Genomic DNA, 15,073 nt, shown 5'->3' on the forward strand with positions numbered 1-15,073 from the left:
TGTAGAGTCGTCTCTGGATGTCGCTTGACTTCACAGTGACCCTTCCTTAGCTGGATTATCTGATTAGATGTGCCACTCATCTGAGCCCTTTACCATCTGCTGAGCCCTGCCCAACGCGGACACACAGAATCTCAGCATCTGCTGCCCTGCCCAACGCGGACACAGAATCTCAGAGTCTGCTGCCCTGCCCAACGCGGACGCAGAATCTCAGAGTCTGCTGCCCTGCCCAACGCGGACACAGAATCTCAGAGTCTGCTGCCCTGCCCAACGTGGACTCAGAATCTCAGAGTCTGCTGCCGTGCCCAATGTGGACACAGAATCTCAGCTTCTGCTGCCCTGCCCAACGCGGGCACAGAATCTCAGCGTCTGCTGTTTATTATACTTTTTCATCCACACGTCTTCTCAACGTCTTGCTCAGTCTCCCCTTTCTCCCCATCACTCAATTTCCTAGTCACCAGGCCAACAGGCCACTCTGTTTCCCCAGTGGTTGTCTCTGCACACACGCAGCTGGCCTGCCTCTGCTGCTGAGCACTGCTTTTCTGGGCCAAGCCCCAGAAGTCTGCATTATCGTGGAAGGCCCTTAGTTCACGCACACTTTTCCATTAAGAGTGGTGTCCAGGGGCATTCTGTCTTACATGCCCCACTCCTGGAGATGCGTTTGAGTCTATCCACTCTCCTGGGTACCGTGGTGAGTAGCAGAAGCTGAATGCTGAGGGAGAACGCTGACAGCAGCCGGCGGCTCTTTGGTGGCTCTGTGTGATCCTGGAAGCCCCAGTCTGCTCTCCTCACATTTTCTTAAACAGTATTTTGAAAAGCCGTTAAAATAAGTAAATGCTCAAAATAAATCCTTACTCAAAGACAGAAGTAAGAAAAACTCTTTGCCCACCACAAGCCCACATCCCAATGTCTGAAGTGTCACTAGAGGTAGCAGGATCTCAAATCTGGGACTAGATTTGACACAAACACAAACCAAAACTGGAGGATTTTCTCAGGTCTAAGAAGAACACGAAGCTGGTCAGATGGCAGAGTTGCGTCTACAGCCAGGCGAGCTACCTCTGTTCCTTCCAGTACTTCCGATAAGAACTAATCAAAGGAGCAAGGACTGTCATGTCCCAGACAGCAGAGAGAGATCCACCGGTAGGCTTGCTAGCATAGCCATTAGCTCATTCCACATCTGCCTGCTAAAAGGGATCACATAAAACACTTTCTGGTAAAAGTCTAGAGTGCTATTACACACACACACACACACACACACACACACACACACACACACACACACACATCTGAAGTTGGCATTTGGAAAGCAATGTGGAAAGAGGAGCATTCTTAACTGAAGGAGAAGAAAGGGAAGCTGGACACCTAGAAAGGCCCAGGACTGGGATGTGCGTCCTACACTCTAGCCTCTTGTGGGAAAGTTCGCTGCGGGACTTTGCCCCAGAATCGCGTTTGTTCAAGGGAGTCAGCCTCTGCTCTCTGCCTGGTTGAGGCTCCTCCGCTGAAGATTGATAGAGGCACAATGCGTGCGGGGACGCGAGATGAGGCTCCTCGGTGTGTCCTCCGGGTATTACCAGGAATCGGTGCCAAACCAGCGGTGCGGGCCAGGACTTCTCGAGTGACGCGCGCAACTTGGAGGCTTCCGCACCCCAGGTCACGTCTTTGCCGCTTCGATCTTGGGAGACCTGGCCCGGCCCAACTACTTGCCCCTAGCCCCTCCTCCAACGATCGGGCTATATAGAACACCACCCTCAGGCCAGGGCGCAGAGGTACCAAGCAACCTGGGCTTAGTGGGTTCTCCTGGCTCAAGCCAGGTAAAGGGACGCCGCTCGCCTTTGAGCCCCGTAGCAGCGCTGCCTCTGCAGCGGCACCACCCCGGCTCGGGCTCGGGTGGCTGTCCCAGAAGTCAGAAGTCGCGGGTTCGGCGCCCGCACCAGGCAGCAGTGCCTCAGTAACCTTCAGGGCTGAGTCTTTTTGGTCTTCCACTCGCACCCTCTCTGCCCTTTTAGCCAAGATGGTGAGCCCGACAACTTCCGAAGTGCACCCCACCATGGGGGTCAAGATCTTCTCAGCTGGCATATCCGCCTGCCTGGCAGATATCATCACCTTCCCACTGGACACAGCCAAAGTCCGGCTTCAGGTAGAGTCCAATTAAGCTGGCGAGGGCTTTCCGGGCAGAGGGACTGCTGTGGGCCGCCGTCATGTCTGCTGTGGTGTAACCACTCTTTCTCAGGGCAGCTCTGTCTTAGGACTGGGTACTGTGGGAAAGGAAATGGGACCCCTTTGCCGGATTGCTGAAGAGTTGTGGGTTGACAGGTAATGGGTTGACAGTGACCTCTACCAAGCCCTTCATGCGGCTATGGTGTCCTGAGTAGCTATGGTCCTTAGAGTACACCCCTTGGAGCTTACAAGGTTGGCACTTTTACTTTTCTTTGATTCTTCAGGGTACTGTCCATCCTGCACTTAGGGGCTGTGAAGAGTTCCTGGATACCTTGTCCAGATGTTCAGAGCCTGCACTGCAGCCAGCCCCAACTCTGAGATAGATAGATAGATAGATAGATAGATAGATAGATAGATAGATAGATAGATAGATAGATAGATAGATGATAGATAGATAGATGATAGGCTGATAGAGAGATGATAGATAGATAGATAGATAGATAGATAGATAGATAGATAGATAGATAGATAGATAGATAGATAGATAGATAGATGGAGAGACGGATAGATAAATAGACAGACGGACGCACGGACTGACCGACCGACCGACAGACAGACAGACAGACAGACAGATCGATAGATAGATGATAAATAGGTAGGTAGATGATAGATATAGAAAGGGGGAAGGAGGGAGGGAGAGATATACAATTATAGAGTTGTATGAAGGAGAGGTTGCTGAGAAAGGAAATTTATATTTTACATATTCTTTTGGTTTTTTGAGACAGAGTTTAATCTGTAGCTTTTTTGACCTGGAACTAGCTCTTGTAGACCAGGCTGGCTTCAGAGATCCACCTGCCTTTGCTTCTCTAAGTGCTGGGATTAAAGGCGTGCGCTCCACCAACCGCCCAGAAAGGCAATTTATAAAAAGAGCCTAATTGGCAAGCTTTGCTTAGGGCATCCCCATGGTCCTCATGTGCCAGTCTTTAGTACTCACCAGGTACGACCCCTTCCTTAATGGACAGTCACTTCTTTCTGACCTGTACCTTTCTGATTTCCAGATCCAAGGTGAAGGCCAGACCTCCAGTATCATTAGGTATAAAGGTGTCCTGGGAACCATCACCACCCTGGCAAAAACAGAAGGGTGGCAGAAACTGTACAGCGGTCTGCCTGCTGGCATTCAGAGGCAAATCAGCTTCGCCTCACTCAGGATTGGGCTCTATGATACTGTCCAAGAATACTTCTCTTCAGGGAAAGAAAGTAAGACGTGCTGGGGGGTGAGGGGAGTTATGCCCCAGACCACGCTCTATTCAAAACTTGAAAAATGAGTGATAGTATATTTGCCTAGCATAGGCTAGGCTCTGGGTTCCATCCCAGCAGCCCCAACTAATCCAAAGTAACACAAAGTGTGGTGACATTCATAACAAATTGGCAAAAGAAGAAAGTCGGTGTTTGCACTGTTTCTTTTCCCCTAGAAAGAAAAGGAGATGTGCAAACCAGTTCTTCACGTGCAGATTTACACCGGTAAAATTCCACCAGCCAGGGAGGGGAGCTATAAAATGATGTTCAGTGCAAACTTCCCAAAACAGCAGAGTCCCACAGGAGCCTAGAGAGCTCGTGTGAAGTCTAAGAGAGACCACCACGCTCCCCAAGTCTGTGTTAGTGTCCAAGTAAAACTCATCCCCACAGAAAGAACTCCCAGTGTTCAGGTCTGGATGCTTCTAGATCAACATAGAAAAAGCAGATCTACGTAGAGTTGCCCATTCAGGTGGCTTTCTCCAGATGTTTTAATTGGCCTCTGGGTACATCAGACTCTAACCAGATATATTTTGGGAGTGTCCACATTACACTTCTCCAGTTGATCTAGTAAGCTTTGTTGAGCTGTCCTGGGCGGAAAGCCATGCTAGGTTGGGTGACAGTCACCCCTGTGGATGGGAACCCCAGTTCAGCTGACTGCACAACAGGGACATGTGCTTTGTCGCAAGCCACGGCGAACTGGGCACAGTGGAGAGGTGTGATCACACAGATTCTTGAGGAGTCCTTATCTGGATTGAGTCCTGAGAGCGCAGTGGGAGACTTCAAGGGCCAGGAGCAATGTGATGAGAAAAGTTCTTTCCAGACAAGTGAAGGCCGTGCCCAAAATCTCAGTGAGGAGTTGAGCAGATACGCAGGGCCGGGGGACAGGGGACACACAGGAGAGTCCAGAAAATCAGGAGCTGGTCACAGAGAGCCTTGCCACCATTCACTCTAAGGAGTTTGTGCTCTACCCACACAGGGATGGAAAGTCGTGGGGGAAATGCTAAGCGGGACCCCAGGTGCCGGGGCACATACCTGGAACCACAAAACTTGGGAGGCAGAGACACAGCCATCAAGAGTTCAAGGCCCGTCTAAGCTACCTAGAAAGATTTTGTCTCAGAAACTGAGGGACAGAGCTGGGGATGGAGTTCAGTGGTAGAATACTTGGCCATGGGTTCAGTTTCCAGCACAACAAAATGCAAGTTAAGCAGGTGTCATTAGCACATTTACACTTCAGAAGATTACTTTGGCAACAGTAGAGAATATGTCTCTAAAAATTGTAAGTCAGAAAGTCAGAAATGACTGTGGCATGCAGGGAAGCATCAGGGCACCAATCAGAATGCTTTAAAGATATAATTAATTAAATTTGATTAAATTTGGTGAAAAACTAGAAGTTCGACTTAATAGAAAAGTAGAGATGCAGTATGGCTTCCAAGTTTCTGGCTAAAGATGTCATTCCTTGTGGGAGAGCCTAGGTGATCTGTCTTCGGGAGGAGAGGAAGTCAGTGTAGGAAGCATGGCCTGGTGAAATCCAGCCCCAGCGAAGGCAGCTGCAGTCAGATAATAATACCTATTTAAAAAGTTAGCTGTTACACGCTCAGCTCCTGGCGGAGAACAAGGAGAAAAAAAGTCACAATCCCATCTCAACTAGAGAAGGCAGCCGCCACCAGCTCCGTGTGTGTTCCATGTGCCAAGAGCCTTATCAAGCTGAACTCACCCACCCCGTGAGCGTGGTGTTATTATTGTCCCTGTTTTATGCACTGGAGGTAGAAGCATTAATAAGTGAGTGTTCTTGAACTCTGACTGTATATTTCACTATAGGACTGAATGCTGGGGTTCAGGATTCATTCAAGTCTTGTTAAATGATATCTGTCTTCAGCAACAGACTTTTCTTTTTTTCCAAAAATTTAAGACAAAGCCTTCTTTATCCTATTTTTTTAAGGCCTCTTGAACATCACTTGATGTCTTATACTAAGGCAGCTGCCCCTGCATTTTCCCTAGGGCCATGCAGTTTAGTAATCAGCGTTGTCATGGGTGGGGAAACCATAGCATCTCCATCCGGTGTCTCCTCCCACTTGGGAGATGTTGAATGACAACCGAACACGGGAAAGGGAGAAGCTCATTTCCAGAAAGGATCAAGTTACAGTTTAGACAGGCGTTGTGTTCCTCTTCCTTGAGAGTCTTCATTTTGGTGGGGGGCCCGGGCTGCTGAAGTTTTCTAGCACTATTGTCTGCATTGAGCCAGTACAGCTTCCAACACGATCAGCAGCTGACAGAGTACCAGGGAAGAAGAAAAGACACAAGGTAAACATCCTAGAGTTGCGAGAAGCTCAGGCAGCCATGTGTTCACTGGTAAGCACAAGGCCTGGAGTTCAGTCCCTGGAACTCTCTTCATTGACCCAAATCCAGGTGCAACTGCAAACGCCTGTGACCCCAGCACTCGGGGTGAAGGCAGAGCACTGGGGCACGGTTACCAGCTAGGCTAGTCCGCTAGGCAAGTTGCCCGTTAGTGTTCCCGTCTCAAGAAAACAAAACAATGCCTTTCTGAAGAATGATGGGCAGAGGTTGTCCTCTGGCACACGCATGTAAGCCTGCATGTGCGTACACACACATGCACACACATGCACACACACGCACACACGCGCGCGCGCGCGCACACACACACACACACACGCACACACACACACACACATGCACACACATGCACACACACGCGCACACGCACACACACACAGACTGATCACAAAATTTAAAGGTATGTGGATGTGTGAGGAGGGGGTTCTGGATTTTCTTTTCTTGATCAATCTTTTGTTCTTCCTGGGTAGCGCCTCCCACTTTGGGAAACAGGATCTCAGCTGGCTTAATGACTGGAGGTGTGGCAGTATTCATCGGGCAACCTACCGAGGTCGTGAAAGTCAGACTCCAAGCACAGAGCCACTTACACGGGATCAAACCCCGCTACACAGGGACCTACAATGCTTACAGAATTATAGCCACAACAGAAAGCTTGTCAACCCTCTGGAAAGGTAACTATTGACCAGATGGACTTTTGTAATAATTAAGGCACCTTATCATAAACTTCATTTATTAAATGTTGTCTTGTTTTTCTCCAGGGACGACCCCAAATCTGATGAGAAATGTCATTATCAATTGTACAGAGCTGGTAACATATGACCTCATGAAGGGGGCTCTTGTGAACAACCAAATACTGGCAGGTACTTTCCGTATACAACAAAGATGTCTGCACCTCTCAATCTCAGCTGTAGTTTCCAAAGCTATGGGGGATTGAATACCTTAATTCTAGTAGGCTTCTCTTTTTCTCTTTTGAGAGTTAAATGTGTGTGTGTGAGAGAGAGAAAGAAAGAGAGAGAGAGAGAGAGAGAGAGAGAGAGAGAGAGAGAGAGAGAGAGAGAGTCACAATGTAGCCCCTAGCTGGTCTGGAACACCATATTCAGGCTGGTCACCAACTTGAAATCCTCCTACCTCTGTCTCTCAAATGCTGGGTTAAAATGTTTCCCATCACACCTGGCAAAAAAGACCTAAAACTTAAAAGTTGTGCTGGGAAAGGTAAAAGTTCAAAGGGATGTCATGGCGATTTTCTCTGTTAATACACAGCACACGGCTGTCCGATGGGATTCTTCTCTCAGCAGGCAGTGAAGGTTGGCTTCCATTCAGAGTTCATCACTGATTTCATCCCAATCATTTCCTAACTGTTTCTATAGACACAGACATTCTCCTTTGGTGATTTTAGTTCAATTGAGCAGTGTTAGATACATAAGCATGTATCAGGCATGACGCCAGGTCCAAGGCACAAAGAAAACAGGGTTATCCGAAAATAACACCCCTGCAAATATACCTGCCGTCATTATGCTATTCCCCGCCAGCCATGGTTTTTCTAGCACAAGCGTACGCTTGCTTTTATATGCTCATCTGTTTATAAGGCATCACGTTAACCTCCTGTTACTAATAGGTTGACAAGGGTCTCTCAGGCAACTCACAGTCTGGTGTTGACACATTTTGCTGGTCCCTTTCAGACGACGTGCCCTGCCATTTACTGTCAGCTCTTGTGGCCGGGTTTTGCACCACCTTCCTGGCCTCTCCAGCGGATGTGGTAAAAACAAGATTCATCAACTCTCTACCAGGACAGTACCCGAGTGTACCCAGCTGTGCAATGGCCATGCTCACCAAGGAAGGACCAACGGCTTTTTTCAAAGGGTAGGATGTGACCTCTGTAGGGTTGTGTTTAAGGTGTCTGTGGACATGGAGACACTGTCTCGGCATTTAGCCTACCAGGCCCGGACCGTGCAATGGCCTCAAACTCTGTCTTTGCCTCGTCATGAATGTCTTCAATCGGCCAATCCCATCATGCCAGAAAATTAAAGACAAGTCATTATTTTTAGCAGTGCTTGAAGGGAAGCAACCCCAGGGCCTTGTACATGCCAGGCAAGCAGTCTATCGCTGAGCTAAGCCTTCAGCTAATTTAAAAAATTTTCTATTAAAGCAAAACCACAGAAAATGTTGCTTGGATAATGATTACACTCGTGTCAAAAGTACGATTAAGACATAGATCACATTTCCCCACAAAGTGATATTATATTATATTGAAAACCACCTTTCTAATTAATACCGTCTGACATAGCTTTTAAATATATTCAACAAGTATTACAAAGATATAAAATGGTAGTATTTTATAAATTTTTGAATTGCAAAGCTATGCCCCAAGATTTATAAAATAAAATATGAATGTAGTATGCATATTATATAAAATCCTGTCTATCTGTTCTTATATTAATACAAGTAATATACATTATAAAATTAACTTAAAATGGATATACCATTTATAAATTGCTGACCACTTAATAATTTAATGTTTTACAATTTTTTAATATTGTTTTTCAAAATTTTAAATATTTTTTTAATATGGATAGTCTTAACAAATGGTACTAAATTAAGCAAGTTGAGCTGAGTGCAGTGGCAAACACTTATAATCCTAGAACATGGGAGGCTAAGGCATGAGGACTGTCATGAGTTCAAGCCCAGCCTGGAATACAGAGTGAGTTTCAGGCCAGCCAGGGCCATGTAGCAAGACTCTGTCTCTAAGACTGAGGAGATCAGCCAGCTCGTGACGCACTGGCCACACGCACACGGAGACTGGAATTCAGTTCCAGAACCCATGTAAAAAGCCAAGCGTAGGGGCACATGCTTGTAATCGCAGGGCTAGGCGGCAGAAGCAAGAGGTTCCCTCGCACTTGCCGGCAGCCAGGCTGGCCTAACAATTGAGCCCCAGGTCTCAGGAAGAGACCTTGTCTCAAAAAAAGGGTGAGGCTAGAAGGCCATGCTGAGGAACAGCCAAGGTTAACCTTTGACAGAGGAGGTGGGAAGCTAGCGTAAACACCATGGATCTGACTCTGGTGTTTACTCCACATGACACATGTACTTAATGCATTGACTTATACATTGACAAATAGTTGAAATGTCAATTTTTATGTTACTTAAGTCTTTTCGCATGAAAAAAAAAGCCATGCATCTGGGAGTGACAAGACCCCGGAAGAGTGAAAATTCACTGTGGAAGCGTTGGCACATGCGCGTAGTCCCAGCACTGGGGAGACAGGAGCGCCAGTATTGATTGCTAGAAGTCTGAAGCTAGCCTGGGCTGCACAGGCCACCCGGGGTTATATAGCAAGACCCACTCTCAAAACTAAAACGAAACAAATTATAAAAACAAAGCTCATTGGAAGGTCCTTTTGCAGAAAAGCCTTCTTCCAAAAAATAATTTTTTTAAAAAAGTCTATTCAGGGGAAGAAGAGACAGCTCAGTGATGAAGACTTTCAGGAGACCTGGGTCCGATCCCACATCCATACAGTGACATACAAACTAGTTGTGGGTAGAGGAAAGATGAGCATCGAATACTTTGCCTTTTTTTTTCATTCCTTGAGTTTTGTGAGTAAGCTGCTCATGGCTCCAAGGCTTATGGCTTTCAAGCGGCTAACAGACTGTGCCCTGTGCTCTCCCAGGTTTGTGCCTTCTTTCCTGCGACTGGCATCCTGGAATGTCATCATGTTTGTGTGCTTCGAACAGCTGAAGAAGGAATTGATGAAGTCAAGGCAGACGGTGGATTGTACCACATAACCAGCTCGGTGAACGCGGTGGGGTGCGGCTGTGGGTTCCTGTGCTGGAGACCATGGATAAAACCAAACCAACCAACCAACCAAACAGCTTTAGTCACTTGGCTACTTTTAAAAAAAAAATAATTTCTTGTACAGAGCTTTGAAACTCCTTCTAATGTTTCTAAAGGGAAAACTAACACATACATACCATTTTTCTTCTCACTGACTTAAGGAGGAAAAGCATAGCACCCAGTACACATGCTGGCAAAATAATGCCCACATGAGTACTGTGTTTAACAGGTCTTTTGTGGGTGGGATTGTATGACTGGGTATAAATAATTTTAATTACAGCTCAGACTGGTGTAAAGGAAAACTTTACATCCATAAACACTTAAAAATGAAGTTATGAAAGAAAATATTGATGTTTCATTTTATTTATTAACCATAGTTCACAGCAAATATAATCAATAAAGTATTGCTAATTCCATCCGAAATTTGTCTTTTAGAGTCTATACCTGGAATTAAGTGTTTGGGGTCAGTTAGAATACAGAACTGTCCCCATAGCAAGAGAAGTTCTTTGGCATCAAAAACACAGATTAACTTGGTTCATGTGACTATCTGAAGCGTACTCACAGAGATCCGCCTGCCTCTGCCTCCCGAGTGCTGGGATTAAAGGCGTGCGCCACCACCGCCTGGCTCTGAAGTCCGTATTTTATGGCACCTGTAACAACTTCAAAGTGCAGACACGATATTCATTCGGTCACTAGTGTCACTGTTGGTGAACTGTGACTGTGTTTTCCCCTCAACGCCAAGATGATTAGCAGCAGTGGAGTGAGCTTTTTATTTATTTTTTCACTCCTACAAACTGAGAAGAGCAGAAAGAGGACACTATGTTACAGTCAGCCGTAAGGATCAGGATGCCCACACCCGTCAGCTACTCTGCTCCTGGCTCAGTCGGTTTCAGGCTGAATTTGCTTCAGAGGGTTCACTCCTAGGCCTCAGGCTGGGTCAGTCTGTTTAGTGTTGCCTTGGGTTCCTTTGCTCTACCCACAGAGAAATCACAGGGAAACAGCGGGGTTCTTCAAATGCTGCTCTTTGCTGCCTTCTGTGTCGTCAGCGTATGGCAACGGCTGGCAGCAGAGGTGGAAGAGCAGCAGGCGGTCCTTGTGTATGGTTCTGTACAGGATGCTTATGTTTTCGTGTCTCCCTTCTTCTGTAGGCCCAGGACGTCAGGGCTCTGCAGCCCTGGGCTGGTAACTGGTGGTGTAGCCTTTTCGGTGTACCTAGGCATCAGAACTCCTCAGCCCTTGACAGCAGCCGGTACCGCAACTCTTGCGGAGGTCTAGGAAGATGAGATTTCAATGCCTAACTTAACACTGGCCCGTGTCACAGCTATTTGGCCAGGCTGTTTGAGACTCCTGGCTGTTAACCTGGTCTTCAGCTACTGGGTTGGAGGAAGACCACTTTGACTGAACTTAATGTTGGGATGCCCGAGGGGGTAAGGGTTGTGGGGTGGAGACAGCAGGTCAGGTGTCATTTCCCAGCTGACTCCCTAGGGGAACACAAGCAGCCTGATCCAAAAAACCCGAGAAGGGATGTTTGCACCAAACACAACACACACATGCAAATGAAGGAGCACGTCTGCACTAACACAGCCTCACCTCACCTCTTGGTGCCCATCATTGCAGCTCCTTTGCTAGACCACCAGGGGGCGTGCTCCTCCTCTGGCCTGTGTGATAATGGCTGGAGAGTCATTGAGTTCACCAGGACTTGTGATAGCAAAAAGTCTAATACAGAGTGCTTGGAACAGTCCTGACGCAGGCTGTGCCTTCAGGAGCTGTGGCGATCAGGGCCTTTCTATGTGTAGCTTTGACAAGGCATTAATGGAGTTTTCAAAGCAGCTAGCATTGACAGAAGGGTAATCCCGCTATGTTTAACTGACTGTCCCCTCATTCCAAACAGCTAGGAAAGCAAGGGAGTCCAGAGGGTGCTTTCTGACCAGAGTCAACAGCCTTGCTTACTTACAGGAAAATGAACACCAGATGGCACGTTCACAGCAAAGATGTAAGGACCTCAATGCTAGCATAAAGTGGCTTTAACATTTAACATCTGCCCGCCGTCCCAGGAAGAGCTGAGCTCCTTCTCTATGTCTCAGGAAAAGGACATGTTTGATCTATTTATAGTAACCACCTTCAGAAAAGTCACTCCGGAGAGGTGCGACCTGTTCTTCCAGACCAGCATTGTTCTGTCCATAAGTAAGGAGTACCCTGAGGCCGAATTGCCTCACCAGACCCCACATCTTTCCTGTTCCACCACCTCAGCACTGGCTGTCACCGCCATTCCTCACTTGTTAGCTGCAGGAGAATTCTGTGGTGGGTTTCTCAGTGTCTTTTCTAGACTGCTCGGCTTTCACTATTTTGGTGTGCTCTGGCCTGACTCCTGTGGTCCCGGGAGGACCTCTCTTCTTAGGATCTTCTCACCTGACTCCTGTGGTCCAGGGAGCACCTCTTTTCTTAGGATCTTCTCACCTGACTCCTGTGGTCCAGGGAGCACCTCCCTTCTTAGGATCTTCTCACCTGACTCCTATGGTCCCGGGAGCACCTCTCAGGATCTTCTCACCTGACTCCTGTGATCCCGGGAGCACCTCCCTTCTTAGGATCTTCTCGCCTGACTCCTGTGGTTCAGGGAGCACCTCTCTTCTTAGGGTCTTCTCACTTGACTCTTATGGTCCCAGGAGCACCTCCCTTCTAAGGATCTTCTCACCTGACTCTTGTGTTCCTGGGAGCACCTCCCTTCTAGGGATCTTCTCACCTGACTCCTGTGGTCCAGGGAGCACCTCCCTTCTTAGGGTCTCCTCACCTGGAGTCTCCCTTGCCTACCTGTGCATGGCATCTGAAAGCTGGGTCAGAACTTTGAGAAGTGAGGAACTGAGATGGTATATCAGTTCCTCATTTCTGTAAAGTCTCATGGAAAATGCCACTGAGAGGTAAAACTCAAGTTGCATACAGTGGTGTCCTGCTTGAAACAAGACCCTTTCTGCACCAATAAGCTCCCTCTCAGTCTCCAGGGCCTGGCCAGTGTCGCCTGGCATCACCTTCCATGGGATGCAGAGCCTTTGCTTAGGTTGGCTTCTGAAGGAATCCAAAACCTTCGAGTACCGTTTTTTCAAGAATAAAGAAGAAAGCATAAAGTTTAATTTCTTTGTCTACATCCTGCTTCCCCCAATGGCAGTAAGAAATGAAGAGAATTGAGATACTAAGCCCTGGGACACAAAAAATCAATCAGAAAATGTGTCTGGCATTGTACACAGAGTGGTAAAAACAGGCTTAGGTCCCTCATTCATATCCAAAGATAGAAGCAAATTGGTGTTGGTGGCACCTGGCAGCTCACTGAATGTCCTGGTTAGCAGTCTCATCTGGGAAGAGCCCCTTCAGGAGGGTGGAAGGTCCCCACCAATGATTCTTCTTCTTCACACAAATTGTGATAGTTGCCATCTGACCCTTCCTTATGTGACCAGGTAAGATGTGCACTCTGTGGCTAAGAAATCACATTAGCTTGCTTTTCTCTTCAAGTTTTAGCAGGGATGGATGTTTTTACTGGGGAACATGCAGCAGTGACGCTCAAGAGACAAAGCATTGCAAGTACCCAGGCCCACCTCTGTCACGTGACTTTACCTTTGTGGTTAATGTTGTCTTCTTTAAGTGTAGAGTCATGATGAAGGCATTTGCTCTTTGGTTGTCTAGTCTGGGAGGCTTTATGTAAACTGAACCATTTGCTGGGGTGTGTGACATCCTCTGGCTGATACTGTAGGTTTAGGGCTACGCATGCAGTCTCTTGTAGCTGCAGTTCATAGGCCATCAGCAGTACCCAGGATTGTATTGTAGAAATGATGAGGTCTGATATTTTCCATTTGATGGCATCTGAGCCTTCCTTTCAGGCTATATGTATGAATTCTTATGATGTAGGGACTCATTTCCTACTTCTGCTATGACAGATTATCACAAACTAAGTGGCTTCAAACAATACAAACTTAACTGGCGGTTCTGAAGATGAGAAATCTCCAATGCATCCCTTGAGATCTGCCCTTCTTCAGGTCCCAGAGGAGAATTCTCATCCTCAAATCCTTGACTTCTCTACCTCTTTCAAGTCTTTTCTATCATTTAGTGTAACACATTCCTTTGCTCATCCTTGGAATGCCATTTCCATCTGATGCACGTGTCCTGGTGTCTGTGTGCCCTCATTTGTACAGGATAGCTACCTGAGTCAAGCCTTCTCCCGTGGCAGACAGGGCTGCTGCTCAGAAAGCAGCGTTTGGCTGCACCTCGGTGTAGATGGTATTTTCCCACTACTTGTCTTCGGTTTGACTCTACACCTTTCTCTGTCAATGGTTAAACAGAAGTGACAAGAGCAAAAGTGGAAACTCATCTGCACAGCTGGCTCACTGTTGGCGAGTGCCCCAACAGTCTACCAGGACTGTGAAGAGCCCTGAGGAGCGAATGACATACACAGACTATAGCAGGTTCCGCGCTAGCGCAATTGGTAGCGCGTCCATCTTATAAAAAAGCTACAGCAGTTTGAGGCAAAGATGTTCCTCTGAATACAGACTGTAGGGTAAAAGGGACAACTGGAGCAGGAAACCAACCAATGACTGAACACCCTGACTCTGAACCCAGAGTCAGAGAAAGAAAACACACCCTGAATTTGAGACCTGGGCCAGGGAGAGAAACATCTTTATCCCTGAACCCAGGAGTAAAGACATGTGCCCTGGCTCTAAAACTAGTGTCAGAGAAACACACCTTGCCCCTAGAATCAGAGCCAGTGAAAGAAATATACCCTGGTCCTAAGATTAGAGTCAAAAAGCTAAAAAGGACTAGTAAGAGAAACACAGTTTGGCCATGAAGGCAGAGCCATCTCTGCCCCTGAACTGCTAAATTGACCAATCCCCTTTCTCCCTGGGAAAATTCCACCCCTAAGAAGCCCTATATAAGCCTCTCCACCCTTTCAGTTGATAGCTGCTAAGTGGCAGAGGCAGCAGCTTTCCTGGACTCCTCCAATCCAAATAAATCTCTTTCTCAAAAAGAGTCTTGGGTGACGACCTTCATTCGCCAGTGCAGAGCTGAAGAACCTGGTCAGGACGTCCTTTAGGGGACTGAGCTGAAAAACCTTGCTGAGATGATGGCCTCAGCAAGGCAGAGCAGAACGGAACAGAAGAACCTTGCTAGGACTCTCCTTAAGGGGACTGAGCAAGGCCAGCAGATTCGCAGGGGCAGGAGGAGATTGCAGGGGGCTTCCCCTAGCAGAGAGTTAGCAGAAGAAACATCTTGGGCTGGAGAAGCAGACAGCTCTGCTAGGACGCTCCTGTAAGGGAGCAGAGCAGAACTCAGCTGTAGCAGCTCTCCAGGAGAGGAGCAGGATCCCTATATCCTGCGGGGAGACCATCCCCCACTGCACCCCAGCTTCAGGTAGCCTGGCTTCCTGATAGGACACCTTTCCTCCAGGGCTGAGCTGTCCGATCGCGG

General features: G+C 47.5%; 1 protein-coding gene across 1 annotated transcript; it reads left to right on the forward strand.

The window, feature by feature from the left end:
* Nucleotides 1-2,008: 2,008 nt before the first annotated feature.
* Nucleotides 2,009-9,576, forward strand: Ucp1 (uncoupling protein 1). Its single transcript, XM_038313207.1, has 6 exons — nt 2,009-2,134; nt 3,213-3,411; nt 6,273-6,473; nt 6,561-6,662; nt 7,482-7,662; nt 9,462-9,576. The coding sequence occupies exons 1-6, from the start codon at nt 2,009-2,011 to the stop codon at nt 9,574-9,576; spliced, it is 924 nt and encodes a 307-aa protein (XP_038169135.1).
* Nucleotides 9,577-15,073: the final 5,497 nt, after the last annotated feature.

Source organism: Arvicola amphibius, chromosome 15 (genome assembly GCF_903992535.2).
Source record: "Arvicola amphibius chromosome 15, mArvAmp1.2, whole genome shotgun sequence".
Classification (NCBI taxonomy): domain Eukaryota; kingdom Metazoa; phylum Chordata; class Mammalia; order Rodentia; family Cricetidae; genus Arvicola; species Arvicola amphibius.